This window comes from Atractosteus spatula, chromosome 6 (genome assembly GCF_055471065.1).
Source record: "Atractosteus spatula isolate fAtrSpa1 chromosome 6, fAtrSpa1.hap1, whole genome shotgun sequence".
NCBI classification, from domain to species: domain Eukaryota; kingdom Metazoa; phylum Chordata; class Actinopteri; order Semionotiformes; family Lepisosteidae; genus Atractosteus; species Atractosteus spatula.
The window spans coordinates 8242772-8265834 of record NC_142711.1 but is presented as its reverse complement, the minus strand read 5'-3'; the positions used below and the strand labels follow the sequence as shown (position 1 = coordinate 8265834).

Sequence of the window (23063 nt, the reverse complement as noted above, 5' to 3'; positions counted from 1 at the left end):
ATTTCACGGCCTCCTAATAATCCCCGTCTCTGAACTGGCTTCATCACTCTGTTCTCCTCCCCACTGAGAGCTGGTATGTGGGGAGTACTGGTGCATCATCCAGGAGGGGCTGCACACTGGTGGTGGTGGAGGGGATTCCCCATTACCTGTAAAGTACTTTGAGAGGAGTATCCAGAAAAGCTCTATATAAGTGGAAGGGATGACTGTGATTATTATTATATAACTTCAAGACCAGCACCACATAACACTTTTTCCCCAAGTTAATAATTTAAAGACACTTAACTTCTCCACAGTACTACTGAAAGTTATTATCAGTATGGGGGAAAAATACTTTAAACATTGTCACAGTGAATGTAACAGTGGTTTATGTGTTCTGAGAAATAATATTACTATTGCTTTTCCATAGTTCCAGTTTGACAGACTCTGTGCCTTAGAGCTCAGTTCTCCAATTATGAATTGACAGTTATACTCTTTTGGCGGGTGTGCTCAAACAATACTCAGATATGCCACTCGTAGATTTAGTAATGTCATCAGCTTCCTTCATGGCTAAATTTTAAATTTGGTGTGACGACCTATTCAAATTTAACACATAGGCCTTATTTAAGATGGCCTCTTTTCAAAAGAGATTAAGAGCCTTTGATATTTTTAATGTGTTAATACCATTTCAGCCAGCAACAAAGCTATAACATGTCCCCTATTTAGTAACTATCAATTAAAAGAAACACGTAAAATAACAGCTTTAGTTTTTGATAATGGTATCAAGTCGCAGTTAACCAAAAATAATGCTGGGCATCATTTCTCAACTAGTAATTAACTATGAGACAATTTTTCAAAGTAATGAGCAATTTTTAAGAGATGCGCCCAACACAGCTCAGAGCGTAGGTAATGTTATGGTTGGAGATGAAAGCCATTTATTACTATGTCATTATGACTGCCTTGCTGTACCATATCAAAACAAAACAAAAGGTACCAGAGACTAAAATGTTTAGCTTCCTAGGAGCTGATCAGTAGATTTCATCTTGAAAGTAGTATGCACTGAAGCAAAAACAATTTGTTTGATCTGGCACTTCCTTCCTGTACTCTCGGAGTAACCCTTTGTCATATTATCACTGTCTCCAAAAGATTCTGGTCTGCGCATGGGGTGTAGCATGCCAGAATGTGCTCATCACCATGCGGAGTGCTGTATTAAGTGATGACTCGGAATCAAGCAGAAATCTAAAAGGATGTTTCCTTGCCTTGAGGTCTGACGTGAGGATGTGGTAACAGATCAGTTTGGATCCGTTTGAGGGTTGCCAGGTACAAACCGCCCAGCCGTGCTGCTGAAGCCGACACACTGGCTGGATGAGATCCCTGGACCATTTAGCTACACAAACCAAACGTGCTTGATGGGCCGAATGGCCTCCTATTGTTTGTATCTTCTCGGTTTGTAAGGCAGAGACTCATAAGATGGTGTCACACTACACGACTCGACACGTCAAATTTAACGACTGCAGTTGTTGAATCTCGCTGCCTTTTCTGTCCTAGAGGGTGTCAAATTACACGACTAGGAATCGCAGGAGGTGACTAATTAGATGATTCCCTCACGCCTTTTCATCACGGTTCCAAATCTCGTATTGCGCCGCGAAAGTACCGCAAGGTCGCCTCATTTTGGCAGCCAATCAACGTGGAGCACAAGAGGAGCACCGCACGGCAGTAAACAACATGGAGAACAAGCACGTAAACATCTTGAAAAACGTAACACAGGCATTGTTTCCCCCACAAATAAACATCTTCAAAAATATAATTCTTCTTTATTAATACAGAACACATTTACAAAAATACAATTTAAAATATAAAACACCTTTAAAACAAATATTGTAAACAAATTAGTATTGCGCTATAAAGTGTAATCTAATGGGCACACTGTCTCACAAGTACACATCTGGCTCACTGCCCACCCCTACGACTTGCCACTCACTCCGAGAAAAATCCAACCTGTTTGATATTATCATAGCGAGTCGCAGAGAGTCGTAGGGGCTGTTAAGAGCGCTATGACTGAGTCGCAGGGGGTGTCACACTGCACAACTGACATTAACGGGCGCGCGCTGCGACTCCCTACAACTCGCTGTGATTTCCTTACGATTATGTAAATGAAGGCTACGACTGAAAATCCTCGGAAAAGTCGGGCAGTGTGACTGACGCCTGACATTACCTGGGTCCCAGGAGATCAGATGGACACTCCTTCCGTTTCCTGGACTCTGCCCTTGCAGGGTCAGAGGTATTGTCACCCACCCCACTCATCTTCAGCGCATATCAGCAACTGTGGAGAGATGGAGACGAGACACAGGTTAAGAAAGATTTCTCTCCCTAGACCAGTATAAACCAACACCCGCACATGCAATAACCAAAACGTATTTGTTTTCTTCCTTTATTAAGTGAGGAATTAGCCTCACAGGTTCCCCGTACCTTCCTGTACAGCAGACAAAAGTTCCATGTTAAAAATTCTGGTTTGCAGGACTGAAGCATGAAAGCATAATTAAGAGACACATTTCTGTTTCTTACAGATCTGTGGCCTGTCAGCGACGTTCAAAACACCCTGGGATTTTTAATGACCACAGAGAGTCAGGACCTCGGTTTTATGTCTCATGAACCTCCCAAAGACTGAAGCATGTATAGCTGTCCGACAGTAACCTTAATGGACAAAAAGGGCAGAGCATATAATTCTGTCAGCGTTTCTGCCCTGAGATAATGATACGGAATCACTTCAAATCTCTCTCCCACTACAGAACATTTAAGGACAACCAGGGACAATAAAGTAAAAAATTTCAATTACCAAGATAAGTTACAAAGCATATTACTTGTCCACCTACAAGATAAGGATTTTGAAAAACACTTCGATAAACATTGCTCTTCCTACAAAAACCGAAGGGATGTGCACCAAAGCACTACAAAAAATCTTACAACTTCCGGATGTGCTTGCTTCGATTTGCATTTCTATTTTTCTTTCTCTTGAGTTTTGTTCCTTAATCATCAGCTTAGGGCCTCCTGGAAGACTATGGATGAATCTCAATCAAACTGCCCGACAGAGCAATTCTGCCAAACAGCCAAGTTGCACTCAGATGGAGAAAACTGTGCCCTGGGTGTGTTGATGACTCGACCTTCCGGTGCATTAAATTAACAATAATCAATCAATGCAGAGGAAAGGGCCTTTAATAATTGACACCAAGGTAAAGAAGAGCCATCTGTTGGTGCTTAGACAAAGGATAATGGACTCTGAATCGCAGAGACGATCATTACAATAGAAATCTTACTGCGTCTCTTTTGTGAAGTTGCATGAAAAAAGTAACCAGCTGACATTTCAGGAATTTCAACACTAAAGTCACGCATGAAAACCCAGAAAAGCTGTCCTGTTGTCCTACCAGTTTTGAGTGCCAGTTTAAGAGTATTTACCAGCTATCAACAAAACAAACTTCTTGAATTCATTCTTTTTCATTTCTCTGATGGAGCTCCCCAGATACAAAACAGCACGAACATGTGGCGTCTCGAGTCTAGAGTCAGCCGTTAGGGTCAGAAAAAAAAAACATGCACTACGCATATCCAACAATATCTATGAAGGTCTTCAGGAGGTAACCATACAAATTAATACATCACTACTCCAACAAGTAGAAATAAACTGCAGGTGCACTTACTGCAGTATTTTTAAAGACCGCGCTTGGTTAACATCCACACCTTGCCTTAGTGATAATTGATGGTTAAGCAACATCCTCTGTTCATGCAATGTCAAACTGATATTCATCTGTATCCTCTGCTTTAGCCCTGTAGATACTGCTGCATTACGGTCTCTTCTTCCAGCCAGACCGGCTGCAACAGCATGTAGCACATCTACCAGTTACATAACTTCAGAGCAGCCTCTTTTTGCCACAGTGCTGTTTAAGGAAAGCAGACTGCTAATCTGAATGCATCATCAGTAGGGATCCCTGTTGGGTTGCAGTGGCCTACTTACACCACAGTAGCAGAGCACAGAGATCACAGCAGCAGAGAAAACTAAAAACAAAACATTAATTAAAAAATACTTGGAAAGGGGACGGACAGACAGCGGCCTACCAAGTTACAATTAATAGGTTTATTCCATGCTGAAAGGAGAAGAAAGAAAACACAATGTTTCGGCCGTGGAGCCTTCTTCACGTGTCAGAGGAGAAGGCTCCACAGCTGATACGTTGTGTTTTCTTTCTTCTCTTTTTCAGCATGGAATAAACCTTTACTTGTTCCTTTGCAGCCTACGCATGCTGACGCAGCTCCCCACCTGAACTAGATCTACCGAGTTATTTTGATTTCTCCTAAAAAACACAGCCTGTATCTTTATGTACATCAATGTATATCTGACCCTAGTCCTCCACTTGCACCTAAGTTACACAAATACAAAGGTAGGAATTTTCAATATCCAAAATAACGGACAGTGGAAAGTCATGAAAAACTAAAAATCTCATTATGCTATTATATGCTTTCGCAAACTGTAAAGAGCCAAGTCACCAAACATTTTTTCCATTGTAGCAGGTGAAACGTCTTTAGATGGTTTCCTCATATGAAAGGGGGTACACATTTAGCTCCAATACCTTACAATTATTTGTATAACACAATCGAGGCAAACTCATGTTACTCCTGTATCATGTACTTTATGCAATGAGGTTGTGTTCTAATCCAAGTGTTCAAACAAAGTTTAAAACATCAATTGCCTTTGTCTCAATTAACAAGACCATGATAAATCACATTTGCACAGATGTTGACATATTACCAATAACAGCAGGAAGAAAGCTACGTATTGCTTAGAATAAACTAGTCTAGGTCCAAACACTGTATATAGGGTGACGTAGCTTTACCATAAAAGGAAGAGCTTTGTACAAGGGCATTAGCTAAGAGTTGAAAGTAAGGCTTGTAAACAAAGACCCTGAAGAAAACTAACTGCCAACACAAGTAGCCCACAAACTGCAGATTCACACTGCAGATAATCTACTCTAATTCCTTAATATGAGAAAACAAACTCCAGCAGAGATCCCCTAAAATTGAAAAGTGCCATGCTGTATCCTAATCAAAACTTTGCCCTTCTCACAAAGGCTCAATGTCATCATGGTCTGAAACTCTCAATTTCCTTCAGACTTTCTTCTGTACTTGTAGAATCACTTCCACATTTCAAAATCTTATCATGCAACCTTTCCTGGATTAGTTTGTACAGTATACTAGGCTTACACAGTACTGAGTATAACTGGAAAGACACCAATTTATTTAAGATGCAATCTGATCTCACTGTTCAAGAAGCCTTATTAAAAGTAATATAATAGGATTTACGTTGTGTGATCGCATTACTCTGGTTTCAATCTTTTTTTCCACTGGTGTTGCTTTGAGAGGCCGTTATTTAAGGTTTCTTAAGGGCTTTTTAAGGAGGGAGTTAAGCTACCCACCCTTTAAAAACTAAATTTAATTGACACTCCTTTGAAAGATAATGGGAGAAGAAAGAATGGGTTCTTGAGACTTCACAGAAAAATAAAATGCATGGATTAGCAGCAATAACCCAGTGGGACATAAGCAGTAAGAAACCACATAATAACCTACTAAAATAACTATATCATTCTTTCACTTAATTGCATCATTTGTCTTCCTGATAGCGCAAAAGCAGATGTACATCTACAGAATCACTCCTTTCACACACAGCTCTCATTAGATCACTGAGCACCAAGCAGGACTGCTACAGCCAGAAATTCCAGCTGTCACATACAATTACTGTTTAAGGTGGGGAGGAGAATTGTTCATTTGATAGAAACAATAGGTGCATATACACAATTAATACTGTCCATGACCTTGTCTGACTTTGTCAACCAAATATTTCTTTTTAAATCATAAAATCATCCATTATATATTACTGAAAGAATACAAAACCGGCGATTTCAATGAAATATTTAGAGATTTCATGAAATCCCTGGTTTCTACTTTATATTGTAACATATATGAGCATTACAATCAATCACAGAAAAACTGATAAGTAGCTAAACTAGTATACAAAGGAACAAGTAATAGGTTTATTCCATGCTGAAAAGAGAAGAGAGAAAACACGTCTCGGCTGTGAAGCCTTCTTTAGGCTTTATCACAGCCGAAACGTTGCGTTTTCTCTCTTCTCTTTTCAGCTTGGAATAAACCTATTACTTGTTCCTTTGCAGACTACGCATGCTGACACAGCTACCCACCTCAACTAGTATACTATATGTTGGCTCTCTGTCACATTTTCTGATGTACAACACATGCCAAAATAAAAAAAAAACTGGCTGCATGAACTTCTCAACCCAATTTCAGTGTTTCACAGCACACAGAAGATCATTTTAAATTGCGCTGTGAAGGAAGCAGCTAAATCACGAATCTGCTACACAACAGTCAACATTCATTTGAGATGAAGTGATAACTGATCTTGCATCACTCACCTCCATATAAAAGTAAACAAAATAAAACTGTTGAAACACTAGTAAAGAAATCTAAGCAACAAATATTAACCAGAGATGCAGATCAGAAGACAGAATATGGACTGAACTGGAGAGAGGCCCTGGCATTGCCCTGCTTAACAAACCTTCCAGTTTCAAAATGCTCTTCACCGACTTCAGACCATCTCCTTATTATCTCTGCATTTCCTCCAGTCCAAAAGTGTTCCGATAGGAGACCTCTCCTCAGCTTACAGGTGAAGAACCGGGTGGCGGAAGGTACCTTCTAGCTACTGACCTCTGGTTGCACACATGCCGTCAAAACCGAGGCCGATGTGTGTGAAGTCCAGTGGTGCAAGGTGGAGACGTTAGTGGTTGGAGGTGGACCTGACTGGCAGAAAATGAGTGGGCCAGTAGCCATCGTGAGTGGGAGCGGGTCCAGAGGAAGAGCGGGAGCAGTAAGAGCGAGGAAGAGCGAGGAAGAGCGGGAGCAGTAAGAGCGAGGAAGAGCGGGAGCAGTAAGAGCGAGGAAGAGCGGGAGCAGGAGCAGGAGCAGTAAGAGCGAGGAAGAGCAGGAGCAGTAAGAGCGAGGAAGAGCAGGAGCGGGTCCCGAGGAAGAGCAGGAGCAGTAAGAGCGAGGAAGAGCAGAAGCAGTAAGAGCGAGGAAGAGCAGGAGCGGGTCCCGAGGAAGAGCGGGAGCAGGAGCAGGAGCAGGAGCAGTAAGAGCGGGGGCAGGAAGAGCGAGGAAGAGCGAGGAAGAGCGAGGAAGAGCAGGAGCAGGAGCAGGAGCAGTAAGAGCGAGGAGGAGCAGGAGCAGGAGCAGTAAGAGCGAGGAAGAGCAGGAGCAGGAGCAGTAAGAGCGGGGAGCAGGAGCAGGCCCTGGGGGGGGGGGGAGCCCTCGAGTCTGCGAGCGAAGATCTCAGCGATGCGAGTTAACCTTGAGTGTGACCTCGGAGGAGTTTGTGTAAGGACCAAGGTGTACATACATACACAAACAAGAACTTACACGATACATACATGAAACTTACAACTTACAACTTGCACGACGCCAAGGGCAATGTGTCTGAAGTACAGGTCTTTAAGTCTCAGATACCACAAGAAAAGGTCTCGGAGATCCTCAGTATGAGGACTAGCTCAGACGGAGTGAGCGCAGGACATGAGACAATATGTCTCATGTCCTGCTACCCTGATGAGGGGGCATCTGTGAGCACCTCTCTTGCAGGAGGGCGTGCATAGGAGGGGAAACGTTCTGCACATTTTTCCCCAACAGGGAGTGAAAGGCATGTCAATCACTGTGCACTTGTCTGAATCACACTCTTGAAGTGATGACCAGCTGCCTGGTGTCACAAGCTTGTTACATCACAACGTTTTTAAAATCTTCAAGTCTCACTACCACAGGCTGTTCAAACATTCCTATGGGAGCACAAAAAGCTCATTTCAAAGCAGAGCCTCCATTTGGATACACCAGTATCTTTAACCATTTCAAGTTTAGTTCCGATATACTTGCATGGCACAAATACAATCTTTCAATGTTTATGAATTTTAACCTAAAGTCAAGGATGCATTGATTGGGCAGTGGGACTCCTACAAATCCAACCTCAACTTCTAAACTCTGGACTGACTGGTAAAGAGACCACGCTGCTAACACTCAGGAACTTGCCAGGTACACCTATCGACTAGATCTATCAAAACTTTGCTGATCAGATATTTTAATGGGGTGCTGATCCTTTTTCTAACAGGTGTGTTTTCACTGTCCACTTTAAATTAAACAGCACCCCTTCAACGCAAAGATGAAGTTAGGTCCATTAGTAAATTCTCTGTTCCCCTTGCATGTTACCTGGTGAAAAGAGTACACAATCCATTCATCCATGAGTCTATTCCTAGAAGTATACGGCACAAGGCCAGGTACTACACCTTACACAGCATACCAGTCCACACCACAGGGTAAACAGAAGCTCAAGCAAGTGGAACCCCTAGACTTATTTACTCATAAGTGAAAAGAGGTCACAAAAAATAAGATGACTGGGAATGCTTGGTTAAAAAATAACATATGTACGTGTATATGCAAATACCACAAATTGTTAATCAACATATCTGATGACCATTTATCTTGCAAACACTACCAATCAGGTAAAGATGCTGATAGTACAAACATGGGGTTTAATTTTAAAAATAAATTATCTCTAAGAATTTAGAATAACCTTCGCTGGCTAAATACCGCTTTTTAGGTTACAGACAGGGATATGATTTTACAATGTTAGCAGCAATATACAGGTTCCTATAAATGGTTAATATATCCCTGTTCTTCCTTGTAATTCAATGCTAATGCAATTTTCCAAGTCTAATTCCTAGCAAAGAACACCCATTTTGAAATAATTCCTGAGGAAAAAAGAAAATGGTTCACAGGTCAACTGATCCATAAATGAATTAGTGTGCTGATTGATTGGAACAACTGATGTTCACTTCAAACTGATTAGCAAGACTGTTCAGTCTTCATTAGTTCTTAGTAAGACATCAATCCTTATTGTTTCAGTAAACTCTGATGTTGAATAAAAAAGTAGCAGCTCCTAATATTTAAACTACAGGAGTTTAAATTTCGCTAAAAGCTTATTTTCCCCATTACTTCTAGAATTTGCTAAAAAAAATCTATCAATTAAGGGAAAATGATTTCAGAATGAGAACGAATTCCGAGAACATTTTCCCCCAAGAACATTGTGTTAAATATAAAAACAGTTACCGTTTTCCAGATTAGGTCAGAAGGTTTTACATTCTGAAAAAGAATGTTTATGGTTGTTCTCATGGACATTATTAAAAATACCACAGAACCTGCCTAACATTAATTGGAGAGATGACACCGTTAACTGCTCTGAGGTTATGAGCATAAGAAAACCTTTTTCAAAAGGGACTGCTTCCATGCATAAGTATCAATAAATTGCATATTTAATTTGCATTAAGCCTGAAAACAATAACATGCATAATCTTTCTTGGACTGCTGTACCATCCAGGTTGTGCTCTGGGTTGTTGTGACACTGACCACTAATAAACGGCTTCCTGACTCTACATAGATAGATGATCATTCTCTTTGCATCCACCTTGAACTCAACGGTAATATTTTTTTCCCAGAATGGATCTGCCTTGGCCCCAAGGGCTAAAAATTAATTGTCAGCATTGCAAACATACCTGTAGTGAAACACATCAGCTCCAATAAACTCTGGAACTAAATGGCGTGCTATATAGGCAAGTATAAGAAGCAGACAAGATGCAAAATGTACCAAACAAGCTTTAATCTTCCATCTTAATCTTTAAGACACCAGTTTATTATGAAAAGTGAAAAAAAAATAACTTCTTCTTTTAAGGGAAGGACCCATTGTAACTAAGATTACACGAGTCTGTGGTGTATTTAGTAAAAAAGTACCCTGACTCAGCAGTTGACTTGGAAATGCTGCCAGTTATCAGCAAAGATTTATTACCTAAAAGCGAATTCTTAAGAAATTGACTTGAGACTGGATTAGGAATGATACAGCACTTCCTACCAGTATCTTTAATATAAACAAAAACATCTCAAAACACACCACTGAGTTATTAAGGAAACTCACTTCAAACAATAACAGGATCTCCTCCTCTATATCCCATTTCAGGCACCTGCTTTAGAAAGACACCAAGAATGAGCAAACCTTTTAACCCTGCCTAGGAGTGAACTGTTTTCTACTAGTCCCAGTGAAATTGTGAATACGCTGTACATAAAGTTAGTTGTACAGAGTTCCAATTACCTGTAGTTCTGTTTTCACCAAATTTAACACTAGCACCACACAACCTCTCCCCTGAATACTGACGGTCAATTTCTCTTCTGCATTAGATATATGGACATAGGAGATAGGCTTTTTTTGTTAAATGACAAAAAACGCCCCAAAAATATGCAAAACAAATATCATCAAAGAAAAACAGACGTTGAAAACCACTTTCCCCATCCTAGAAAGGACGGTCAGCAGAACTGGCGTGTGACACAGTAGCTAAAGGTGCACACTGTGGGGCCCGCGGCTACACACTACAGCCGCCGGCCTTCGTTTCCGAGCAGCGTCACGCTCCGCCCCCGGCCCCACAGTTCCACACGGCGCTGTCCTCGCGCTGACGGGACCCCAGGGTCCCGCCTCGTCCGGCAGTCATCACTGCCCCCGCTCACACAGGACAGCGGCAGCCCTTCCGCCGCCTCCCGCCAGAAACGTTTTCACCCCAGAAGGAAGAAAACGGCACTGCAGGCCGGACAGCGCCAGGGAAAGGAAGGGAGGATTCACGGGACGAGCAAGCGAGTGAATTCGAGGGCCACTCACCCGCCCCCCAAAAAGTGTAATGTTCGTCCCAGGGATAAAAGGCGAAACTAAAGAAGGCTTCCTCTGCAGTGGAAGGAGCCACGCAGTCTGGTTCCATTAGAACAGCGAGAGAGAAAGGCAGACTGTGGAGCGTCGAGTCCCAGAGGGAGACCTGAGAGGCAAATGTCACAAGGTCCCATCATCGCAGTCTCAGGCCGAGCCGCCCTTAAGGCATCAAGATCAGTCCTCCGCTGTAAGGAAGAAAATGAATTCAACCCCCCTCCCACGCACAATTCTGCCGTGTGAACAGTTGAAAAAACAGCTCCTTAAAAAACCAAATGACATCCTAATTCAGCCGAATCCATACCAACCTGTACCTGTTTTGTTTGCTTCAATGAAATACAACATTTAAAGTCATTTGAAAACACATCGTCAATTTAACAAGTTTTGAAAACACAAGTTTTACCAGTTACGGGTAGTGGTCTTCTCATATTAATAGTGACGCAGGAACACAAAGCATCACAGCAGAATGATCTACAGACTGGATAATGTATCTCTGTCTGTTTTAATTTGTGAAAACACATTTATTCCTATCTCTGAATTCTCCTTTAGATAAAATAATTCTATAATGAAAATCCACTCTTTGGAAGTGTCATGGAAGCCTCCGGAACTACGATATATAGAGGTTTCCCATTTCCCTGGGGTTTAAATGGAAGTAACACAGAAAACATTGTGTAGTAGCAGGCATCATCATCAATAAGGTCAAGAACGTAATCTGAAGACTGCAGACAAATGGCCACAGACCTCCATAAATTGGATTGGTTATAAAAGAACCCACAAAAAGCTCAATTCACCACCTTCCACTACAAGACAGGTTCACAGTAAATGTCAAGCCACAGGCAGAGGAGCAGCCCTGCCAGGAGGAGGAAACGAGAACATCTCACCACCTAGGGCTGGAAAGTCTGTGGGAGGCAACCATAAATCCAAATGCAACAGTTGGTGATCTTTAGGCTATAAAGTCTTGAATATGATCATTTGAAGCTGCCTGCATGAATGCAGTATTCATAGCTGGTTGCAAGGTTTAAGCCTCTTCTCTCTTCTGGATGACCAAAAGGCTACCTTAATTTGCCTAACTACAGCTGAAGCTAAGTCAAAGCAAGGTCAGATGAAATGAAAATGGGGCTTTTTGGACATGTGGGGGGCAAAATAAGTAAAGATCATGTTTAATAAACCAGTCATTCTCATTGTGAGATACTGTAAGGGGTCTCGTGTTTTGGGGTGGATCAACGGGCCCGGTCCTAGAACCTTTGTCAAGACGGTGAAAATCATGAAATCCAGCACAATATAGCCAGACATCTGAGTCTTTCTGCTAGAGCTTGGCCGAAAATGGACATTCCAGCATAATGCTGATCCGAACAGCACACCCAAATAAAGAAAGGAAAAGTAAACTGCACACAGAATATGTGTTTTTGGCCTGTCATCTCTGTCTCAAGATCTCAACTGGAAACCCAAGTGTCTGAAGGCCTTACAAAATACTAACCACAGCGTTATGAACAAATGCGACTCTCATGGTTTCGAGAATTTAATGATGAAGTTTATGACGAATGTGACTTTACTTATTTATTGTGGTAAGATTACTATATGGCATTTACAGTATTTTTTAAACATTATCCAAACTGTAAATCTTTGCATTATTTGACATTTATTGTTGCTGTTTCATCAGGGGCATGCAAGCCAGGGGCACAATTTGCCATTACAATTGGTGTAATCAAATTCTGGAAGTTTCTTTAATATTAGGGTCATGGAGTCAGTATCATTCAGGCAGTAAACTAACATACTGCTGTGACTCTCCCCCTGCCTCAACAGCACTGCATCTCAAGAAAACACTTCTCCAACTAATATTTAATTCACAAAATACACCTTCTAAATTCTTTATTTTAACCAGATCAGTCAGAGGAAATCCTCGGTTTCGATCACAAAGAGTGACCACAAGAGTGGAGAGTACGCATTTACAGGGTAGGGGTTTTACTAGAGAATTCCAAGCCAAGTACTGCTCTCAAAAGCAAAAGAGTGTCCCAGCTGGGATTTGAACATGCAAACCAATGGCAGGGACCCCAGAGCCTTAAACACTACTCAATGTTGCTGCTCGTAAAGGTATCAGTGGGACTGCCCTGCGCCATCCCTCAGAAACCTGCTGCACACAGTGAAACACAACACTGCTTTTAGGCTCTGCATCATCTATCACCCCCTCAGAAAAACAAAATCAGAACCATCCAGTTCAGCCAAATGCATTCACAGAACAAAAGCATCCCAGTACCGAGAGCAACTGGACTGTTGAAAATTGTCAGATCCTACCATGAACGACGTACTATTTCAAAAAGCTTCACATGGAGATACTAACAGATGTGTTCAATATTTACAATAACACAACCACAATATGAAAGAGGAAAAAAACATGAAAAACACAAAATGGAGTCAGGACTTCACATGGCTCTGTAAGCACCTTGCTCCGAATTTAACTGCAGCTCCTTACTTGAGCAGTTAAAAGCTGGAAAGACAAGGTAAAAAGGAAGTTAGCCTGAGGTCAGACTGAGGTCACGAGCGTTTAAAAGCAAAAACTCCACGTTCATTGTTTTCATGATTACGCATTCTAGTTCAAACTAGAACTAATTCAAACGTTCAACTCGCCTCACTCAGGACATTTAAAGGAATCTCTCACTGGCTCTGCTCACGCTTGTAAGAAAGATTTCAAGCCCGTCAAAAAAATAAAGTATTTTCTCACGGTATGAAAAACAAAACAACACAATAATAATATTTCAGAATATCAATGGAAAAAGAATTACAATGCAACAAAAGCAGCCAGTGGTGATGCACATGTTGCAAAGGTTGTCTAACAACACAAAGATAAGAGAAATCAATTTCTGTATATATATTTGTCTTTGTCTAATTAAATCTTTGTGTACAGAGACTGGTGTGCTTATTTGAGCTTATGAGGAAAAAAAAAACTATAAACAACAACTGGGGACTGAGTTCAAACAGAATATATCCCCAACAGCTGCAGAAGGAAATGAGATTATATTTTCAAAAAACTGACACCCACTTCTCAGTCAAAAAGAGAAGGAAAAAAAAACTCTCCTCCTCCCGTCTTCGAAGCGCTGAGGTCTTCTTCTGCGAACATCTCCTGGCCACATAACCACACCACTGGGGCTCCACTGCCACAGGCCTGGCCCCGCTCGACTGTCCCAGACGGCCGAGAGATGTTGCAGCTCGGGGATCCTGCTCATCGGCTCCTCTTACAACGACGAGAACGTAATGGCCTTAAAGTGAGAGCATCAGACGGAAACAAACGGCCGACTTCCATTTACCGAAAGCTGATCACATTCATGAATCTTTTAAACCGTCAGACACTCCAAGATGCCACTGGGATGAACGGTATAATAAACGCATTAAGCTGCAAATGGCTGTTATGGGCTACTTAGACACAAGACACACCGCGAAGATCAGCAAAAAGAAGCCATTCTGCAGAAAAAAAGAAAGCTTCCTGAAATTTGAAACCCCTAATCCCTCAGTTATGCGTATAAGCGCACAGCCTCAAATTAAATATTTAATTTGACAACATGATTAAGATGATGTGAATAAGTCTATTATTCTGGCAACTGAAACTTTAAATTAAAAATCTGTTTGGAAAGAGCAATAGTATCTTAGCCTGAATTCAAAATAGCTAAAAGTCTGCACTGACTGACCCAAGTCTGTCTCCTCTACTATTAAAACATCAGTGACTTTCCACACAAAACATACAAGTTACTGTACGACACAGAACATGGTTATTAAGAGATGCACCCAAAAATTAAAAACCACCTAACCTAATCTATTTCTATAAAATGCATTTTTCTTAGTGAATTTATGAAAAACCTTGCCTTTATTTTAAGGTGCTGATGATGGTAGTGATCCGGTAAAAATGCCACAAAGAAACAATATATTTTCTGCAAGTTCACTGTAACGCATTCAATTTAACTGAAACGGTTCTAGATTAAATTTAAACTCTAATGCCCACATCAAAAATCAAGTGGAGGAAATGTGCTATGATATCGAGGTGGCACAGCCTGTGCAACAATCCGGAAGTCCCAGTTCCAGTAATTAGGAGACAGCCAATGTGAGACAGATGTGTTTTCTGATCTACAACCCTTCACACCATCTCCCTCACATGTGACCTTTCCTTCTGTTGGGATACAGATGTGCTGATGCCATCGTTCACTGTCATGCAGAAAGGTGCTCTGCTACTCTGCAGACGCTGCTCTTCGATTCACTCTCCACCTTCCACTGAAGAGGATTTCTTACTTCAATAAGTTGCAAAGTACCCCCAGAAAATGACCTTTCTCTTCCACTATTTTAACCAAAGGGACCTAGGAAATTGAGACACTTCATTGGTCAATCTCATATATGCAAGATTAGTAAAGCTCTACAGTGAATGCAACAGTTAAATGCACCCAACATTTGATTTTAGGTGAAATGCTCTTTTTAGGGTGATGGCTTGACACTAACTCACAACCCACTAAACACTCAGTGAGGGAAATAACCCATTGCTGAACGTCTACGTGACACACCCTGATGAAGCTGCTCTGATGACCAGTATTAAAACTGACCACATACTGACAGTCATTAAAAACCCAAATCATACTGGCCCACATTAAAAATTAACCTTAACTGATCGGAATTAAAAACAATTAGAACCAATGGCAGTAGTTGATTTCTTTTATCTGTGGAAATTAACACAAAGCATAGCAACATCACAAAAGCATAGCAGCATCTTTTTTTTGATGGCAGACTTCCGAGACTTTGCTTTTAGTAAACAGTGAAGAGACTCAAAATGGTGTGGAAATGAGATTCCCCGTGGCACAACAGCATAAATGTACCTCTGACATTTTGGGGTTTCATATTAACAAATCAATATATTGTGTGTGTACCACTTTAATAATACTAATAGTTATGGAAATCTGAAGGGCATATCTTTCACTTTAAGAAGCTTGAAAAGCTGTGAATGACTGAAACTTCACACAAACCCTCAAAGCCCTTCGGCAATAAATAACAGGCAAGATTACATATTACCATTCATCCTATCAAGGTAACTGAATCATGGCTCCTTACACCCTGCAGTTGTATTAGGTAAAACCCCCTCCAATGTGGTGTCTAATCACCATGCCTCCCTCATTAAGCGTTCTAAGTGGCTTTTAAAAGGTGTACAACATGTTTAAAGCACAGCCGGTGATGTCCAAAACAAAGACTTAGTCACAATGACAATCACCCTGGAGCAGCATGCCTGTATCGCTGATAAGCTGTTTGCAAGCACACAGGGAAAGCAGCCAAGACATGGTATTCTAGTAGGAATTTCAAACTAACCTGTTAGCTCTCCAACCACAAAGGCAGTCTCCTCTCATCATTTTGTTACTTCTTCAAGGGAAACTACGGTGCCAATTTCTCAGACCGGCTACTAAATCTCAGTCACAAAATTAATTAGACGTTATTGCAAAACGTTTACAAAATTCCGAATGAAGCACAAAAGCGTGAACTTTGTGAAATTACCGTATGGACGCCTTATTGTTGCAAACATCTGTCTCACCACGGCCGAGAGCGAGACTTTGCAAGAACTGCGACGGAAACAGGCCCGTCCCGTAATGACTAATGTCATGCGATGCACGAGCAAATACGTACAGGTTGTGTGGCAGAAATGCTCCAATGTGATCTGGACGCAGAGTAGTATTTGTCGGCAAAAGCGTCCCGATGTCAAGAGCAATATTTCTATTGGATTAAAAAGAGATGTGGATTCACGAGCCTGCTTGTTCACAATATAACTGGGCCAATTCACGTCACAGGAAGATTTCTTGCCTTGTTCTGAACCCCTGTCAGTGACAGCAATATGGCGCTGTGTAAAATTGGAGGTTTTACACACTTTACATTTGTTGCGGCTTGAAATGCACTTATCAATGCCAATTCTTTCTAACCCCGTAATATAAAAATAGCACTGCGGTTCCCCTTTAAAGTTTTCTTCGAAGAACTCCTCGCCGGACTGTTTCCACAGTGCACGGCTGATACAACGGACTGAAGGAAAGCCGCACTCCCCCGCCTATACACCTCTACAAGCTGTCAGCACTGCCCGCAGTCTGCTCAACCACAAACACCCAGCCAGCAAAAAGTGCTCGTTACCGGTACAGCCTGCAGCAGCCCCCGCTCTCTCAGAAGGCAAGAAGACAGGAAGGAGGAACTCCACCTTGGACTGCAGGGTGCACTCACACAGCCCGTTTCAGAGACGCCCGATCAACCTACTCGGCACGTCTCTGGGAGGCAACAGAGGAAACGGAGTGCCTGGAGAACAGTCGCGGGGAGAACATGGAGACTCCACACAGAATCGAACTCGAGAGCCCGTGAGGAAGCGGCTCTTCCCTCACCCAACTAAATATTTGAACATTTGAAAAATATCTGAAGATTTGACTTTTATATTTGAATTTGTATAGTCGATATTATTCATTGAAATAGATTTTTTTTCAATATATTACGTATAAAATATCTTTGAATATTTGAAAGGGGGGGAGAAAATGATTTTGTTAAAGTGCGCAGAATTTAGGACTGACGTTTCATCATGTTGTTCGTTTTGTGGGGGGGCCCATTCACCACCAGCTACCCCATCTATACCACCGCCTGGGGGCCCAGGGAGCCCCAGACTTAACTAGTGCTCTAAGCACATACTCTTACCTGCTGAACCCCTAAAGAGCACCCAGGGAGACTTCACTGTTACTATCCCTGGAGGGCATTAATGAGCCTCTTAGATTTGTCTATTTGCACTGTCTGTTTCTAGTATAATAAAAAGCTTTGCTTGTAGTTATTCCATACTGAACCAAGTGTGTTTTTAACAGTGGCTGCCCTTTATATTTCTGTCATATTCATGTTCACAGTAAAAATTTGCTAGGAAAAAAACTTTGGGGGGGAAACACCAGCAGCAATGGAAGGAAACGGAGTTGGGTCCTCAACTTGTGGTATAATAAAAATACCACATACAGGTAAATACACAACAGGTAACACTGTTTTCAACAGTGAGACACAAACCAAAGGATAAAAGTGGAATTCTAGGTGGAGGCGCATTAAAACACAAGAACAGAAGTCCCTGTTACTTTACACAAAGGGGTGTGGGAGTGTACCCTGGCAGCTTTCAAGACATGGCTGGGTGTGATTATTGTATAAACTCTAATTTTCAATTGTAAATGCCATTTTTTTGGCCATTTCTTCATGTCTTGATTTGGGCCCTAAATCCTGGCTGCACCTTGAATCTCAAAGTCACACAACACACAACACAAACAAAAGAGATTTCCTCTGCCGCCTCAAAGAAGCAGGTGGTGATTTTGTAAAGATGCGATAAGCGAGGTTCCCCATTTTCTCTCCCCGAACCGAAAGGGCTGCTGTCCAGATGCTCAGTTGTGGAGTATGTCTACCATTTCTCACACCCAGTTGGCACTTTTATCACGGTGCAGAGAGAAGATAAGCCTGTGGTTCTCTTTCGAGTTCCTCTGTGACTGGGTGGCTCCTGGACTAATCTGAAGCACATTTAAAAAGTGAGGTGCTTGCTTATGAAATGCATTGGTGATTAAAAGAATCAGTGATCAAACCACACCACTAACTTGCAGAGGGCCGACTGGGCACAGAACAGAGGTCATCACATGCATACATCTACAGGCAGTACCTTTTTAAACAACTGTAAACAGTTTTGTATATGACCACATGGAGCATCTATTCAATAACAAGAATACACGCGTGGAAGAATGACAAAAAAAAACAAGCAGCTCGGCACCACACTTGTTTTTCTTCATGTCCTTCAAAGGCAAACTGGAAGCATTTATCAAGATTAACGCTGAACCATCCTTTTCACATTATAATCTAATAATCTTTAATTCAGTTTAAAGCCAGGTCATGAACCATCATATACTGTTATACATACTAGTGTATATATACACTTTTTTTCTTCCAAAATGAACTGGAAATCACATCTTCGGCACAAACGTCACGGTACGCCCCACGACTGGAACAATCCACAATGACCACTCTCAACTCCAGCACTGACCCAAGTTTGTTTTCCTCCCCACAACATACAGAAACAAGTCAGCGCCTGAGCCCGCGGCGCTGCCCACAGCACAGGCAGCAGAAGGTCGCTCCCCAGTTGCTTGAGGCCCTGCTCTGGAAGGACCACCCTCAAAGTGAAAGGTCAGCTCAGGCTGCTGCAGGCCTGTCCTCGTGTCGTCAGCCGTGGTCACTCTCCTGTCCATGAACACACACGCACCCTTTTTACCTGGCAGTGGTTTCCATTAATGCCGATTTGTACTAACTTAAACACTTGGAAGGATCCAAGCATGTAAATGTTCTCATCAAACAGAAATGCAGATTGACACAGCTTTCTGGTCACGTTTTCAGCCAAAAAAAAAATGTTATCAGATTATCATCAATTACCTGATGCAAATATAACAATCTAGTCATTCTGTGGTGGTCTTAAAAGATCACTCCTTCCAAAGTGTTACAGTGTCTCTTTTTGTACTACAAGGGCCTACCTTTTTCACCAGAACCTAAAGTGAACGCAGAAACTGAGATTTCCAATCCGCTCCCTTCTCGCGCCAACACAAAGAAAAAAAAAATCTCGCCAGAGAAATTTCCATCCCGTCCGAGACGGCGCAGTCATGATGTAAACTAACGCACATGCCCGGCAAGGACATGTGCAAACAGCAGCTTATCTCCTCTGTCATCTGCTCCTAATGACAGCTGACAAACTACCAATGCAAATCCTTACAGAGCTGCTGATGAGCTAGAACCCTCCCCCCCCCCACACCCCACCACCCACCCCCCACCCCCAGCCCCAGCCCCCAGCCCCCAGCCCCCAGGAAAATCCAGCGCAGCACAGCGCTCGAAAATTCCTCTAGCTTCTGCTGCTCTACTCAGAAAAGTGGTTTCCTTTCTACTGAGATAATAGCCTGCCCTTTCATCACATGACAGAACTGACAACGGCATAGCTTCATAGCAACGGACTTGGTTGTGCATTTTTACACAAGAGAGAGAGGCGACTATTGTTTTCTGACTCTACTCCCTTTCACTTTCTATGAAACCTAAAGCTTTAGAGGAAACTCGGTTTTCTCTTCACCTCTGCTGGTACCAAACACCACGGCTTTAAACACAATACTCCAAAGTCAAATAATAATTTCTTACAGTGCCCTGGGCTGCCCGTTATCTCATTAAGACGCACATTTTAAGGTCTTTCCCTTGTCATAATAAGAACATTCCTCTTTCACCTACCTGAAGTCAAGTGCTTGTGGAAAGTGATGTCAGGACTCCCACACAAACCACATCACACACTTTCTAAGCAATGAAATTTGCTGACTATCTGGTCATGCATTTTAAGTGAAAACGAGGTGCCTAGATTAGACTATCTGCTTGCCTTGTGTCTCTGTCAAATTAGTGACTAAACGATTTTTTAGTAAATCCTGATTTCATGTGAATGAAGGAAGGCCTTACACATGGGATATACTCCTAATTAGGTATGCTAATGGTTAAAACAGGAAGTGGATTGTTTAGCAGAGAGGATGTCTCGTAATCTCATTAAACGCAGAGACTTTGGACGCTAATGGTATCACTCTTTTAAAATCGAAGCAGCCATTTTCCTCTACTGAAGTACAGCCTTTCAGAAGTTTCCAGAAAAATGATTTGATGTAGTACATCATAACCAAAAGATGTCAGACAAAACTATTTTGTCCATCTGCAACAAAATACGGTTTTCTGACAACATTTAACCGCCAGTCATGGATCCCCAGTATAACTTGGAAGCTAAAATGACACACTAAAAAAAAAGGTGACACTATCACCGCAATGCATGATTTCAACAGCTGACGTGTTGGAAGAGAGGTTAAGGCCCAGCAATTATTACACAACAGGCATGCAGCCTTCTGTCAGCACTGCTGATAGAAAAGGGTAACAATTTGGTTCAGCAGGTTTTGATCGGCTCACCTTGGCTTTAGTCCAAACACGCCCCTAGGGCATTTCTGCAGCAGTAGAATAACTGGTAATCTTTAGTCATCATCCACTTCTCTCTGTTAAGGAAAGACACCTGTTGTTAGACAAAATCTGCATTTACAACTTAATGATTTGCCTGCTGAAAATCAAACACGAGGAATAGACCCCCCCCCGGTGTGCTATACAGTTCTTGGTTTATTCGGTAAATGCTGTTAATAAAATAATATTTAATAGCTTAATGATTTAGTAAAAGATTGTTTTAGACAGACAGGCAAATCCAAAGCTGGCTACAAAAAATGAAACTAACACTGGGCAGAGTTCTCTATTCCTGCTCCTGGAGTTTTTGTGTGCCTCCCAGGTTTTTTTCTTTTGTATCAAATCGGCTCTTCGGCAAAATTACAAGATTAACGAAACTTGTTTGAGTTTTATCCTTCTCCGTTTGAGAAATGGTCTTGTGGTGCGAAATGTTACAACAGAACTGTTTTCAAACTGGCTTACATGTGCGCTTTCCCACAGCTTTCAAAACAACGCCTAAGTGGTTAGTAATTAAGCTTGTGGTACGTCCTCATCTAGGAGCGACTCTGTCAAATTCTCACATTATAAAAGGTAAATAAAAGGTTCCAATAGCTCTACAAGCTCCAAAATGTCAAGAGGTAACAGTAAAGCTGAACTGATACAAGTATTGCGACCCAGCAAGGGAAAGTCCACCATTTAATTACAATTTATTTTCGACATGACAAACTAACTTAATGCACAGGATAACTGCAACAACAAACAGCATCACAAGGAACAAAACCAAAGAGCAAAATCTTTTTATGAATGGCCTAAATGCTGCGAATCTAAATTCAGCTGTATATTCACTGAAAGCTTACAGTAAAAAAAAATCTACACTATACAGGAATTATAAACATAGACTCCCCCAAACACAAGAAAAACACATCATTCTTTATTAATTCTTTATTTTCATAAAGAATAAAGTCGTGTTGACTATTAAATTCTGACAAAAATAACCAACTTAATAAACTTAAGAATTTCACATTTTTAAAAAATCTAACTTGCGGCACTTTCCCGGTCTCCAAATTACAGTTCCTGCCAAGACACGTCCTAGGCTGTTTTACATGACTGTTGAGCAATGTCTGTCTCCATTTCCTGTGATACAGCAACAGAGAGAGGACGAGGTTTACAAAACAGAACAGTGTCCAGGCTTGGACCTTGATGGTGAAGAAGCAATATCCTTCACAATACAGACTAGGGCTGACCAATTCCACAAGAGGGATTTCTTAGGAATCCAGAATGTTTGAAAACAAAATCTAAGCATGTAAAAAAATGGATCTAGAGTTAAAACATGGCTACTGGCAAAGCTGTACAGCATTAACTGCGGGGTTTTAAAACTTTGAAAGTGGTTTACAACATCTCTTATTATACTAAGTCCTGCTACTTTATCCTTGTTGCTCATATGAAATCAGAAGCCAAATGTTCAAAAGTACTATGAAGCAAAGCTTAAAAAGAATACTGCAGTGAACATCAAGATCTCCCAACACAGAACATTTCTGAATATTATCAGAAACAGTACTTTAACTGCAAGGAAAAGGACTTACCATCATTAAGAAAAAATAACGCGTCTGTGAAGAGTACCTGGAAGGGCTCAGTGGGAGCATTTCTAGATAATTAAATGCCAAGTGTTATCACATCTTTGAGAAGAGCACGTCAGCAACTGTACTTCACTCATACTGACGGCAGGATCTTCCCCAATCACAGGTCGCAAAGATATCCGTCTCTCAACGAGCAGACGTTTCTACCACTGCTGGACAGAACCGAACACAAAGACAGGCAATCCAGAGCATTCGGCAAATTCCGAGGAAAGATTTCAAAGCAGGATCTTACCACTGCACTACACAGATTTAACGAAAACCCTGATATTTGAGATATGAAAGTACTTGCCCTTCGGGATGATGGAAAAATGAACGGTAAACTTGATCACATCCCGACAGTACTGTACCAAAGACCATGTACTGAATTAAAAGACCAGTTCCGCTCTTCATATAAGTTCACCCACTAGCAGGAATTGAAGAAACAGCACACTTCATTTTCCATGCTATCCAATGTACTCATCCATGTACTGCTACTCTGACTACAGCAAGCTCTAGTGAGCACAGTCTATGTTTTAATGTCCCATGTCACTGTTTCAAACTACACCCAAAGAGGGATCTTGTTTGTTTAAAGTTGCTAAAGACAGCACTGCTAATCCCATCAGCAAAAACAGAAGCAAGATAAGCAC

General features: G+C 41.6%; 1 protein-coding gene across 4 annotated transcripts in view; it reads right to left on the bottom strand.

The window, feature by feature from the left end:
- ncoa2 (nuclear receptor coactivator 2) overlaps positions 1-23063 on the bottom strand; it is a 133312-nt gene that overhangs the window by 65629 nt on the left and 44620 nt on the right. For 3 of the 4 annotated variants that reach the window (XM_088919174.1, XM_088919173.1, XM_088919177.1), the window contains exons 2-3: positions 20780-20862; positions 2192-2299 (exon numbers count right to left, since the gene is read on the bottom strand). In XM_088919174.1, the coding sequence (XP_088775300.1) occupies positions 2192-2280 (89 nt within the window). In that variant the 5' untranslated portion in view covers positions 2281-2299; positions 20780-20862. The remainder of the gene's footprint in view (positions 1-2191; positions 2300-20779; positions 20863-23063) is intronic. The other variant, XM_088919176.1, reaches the window with a different exon arrangement.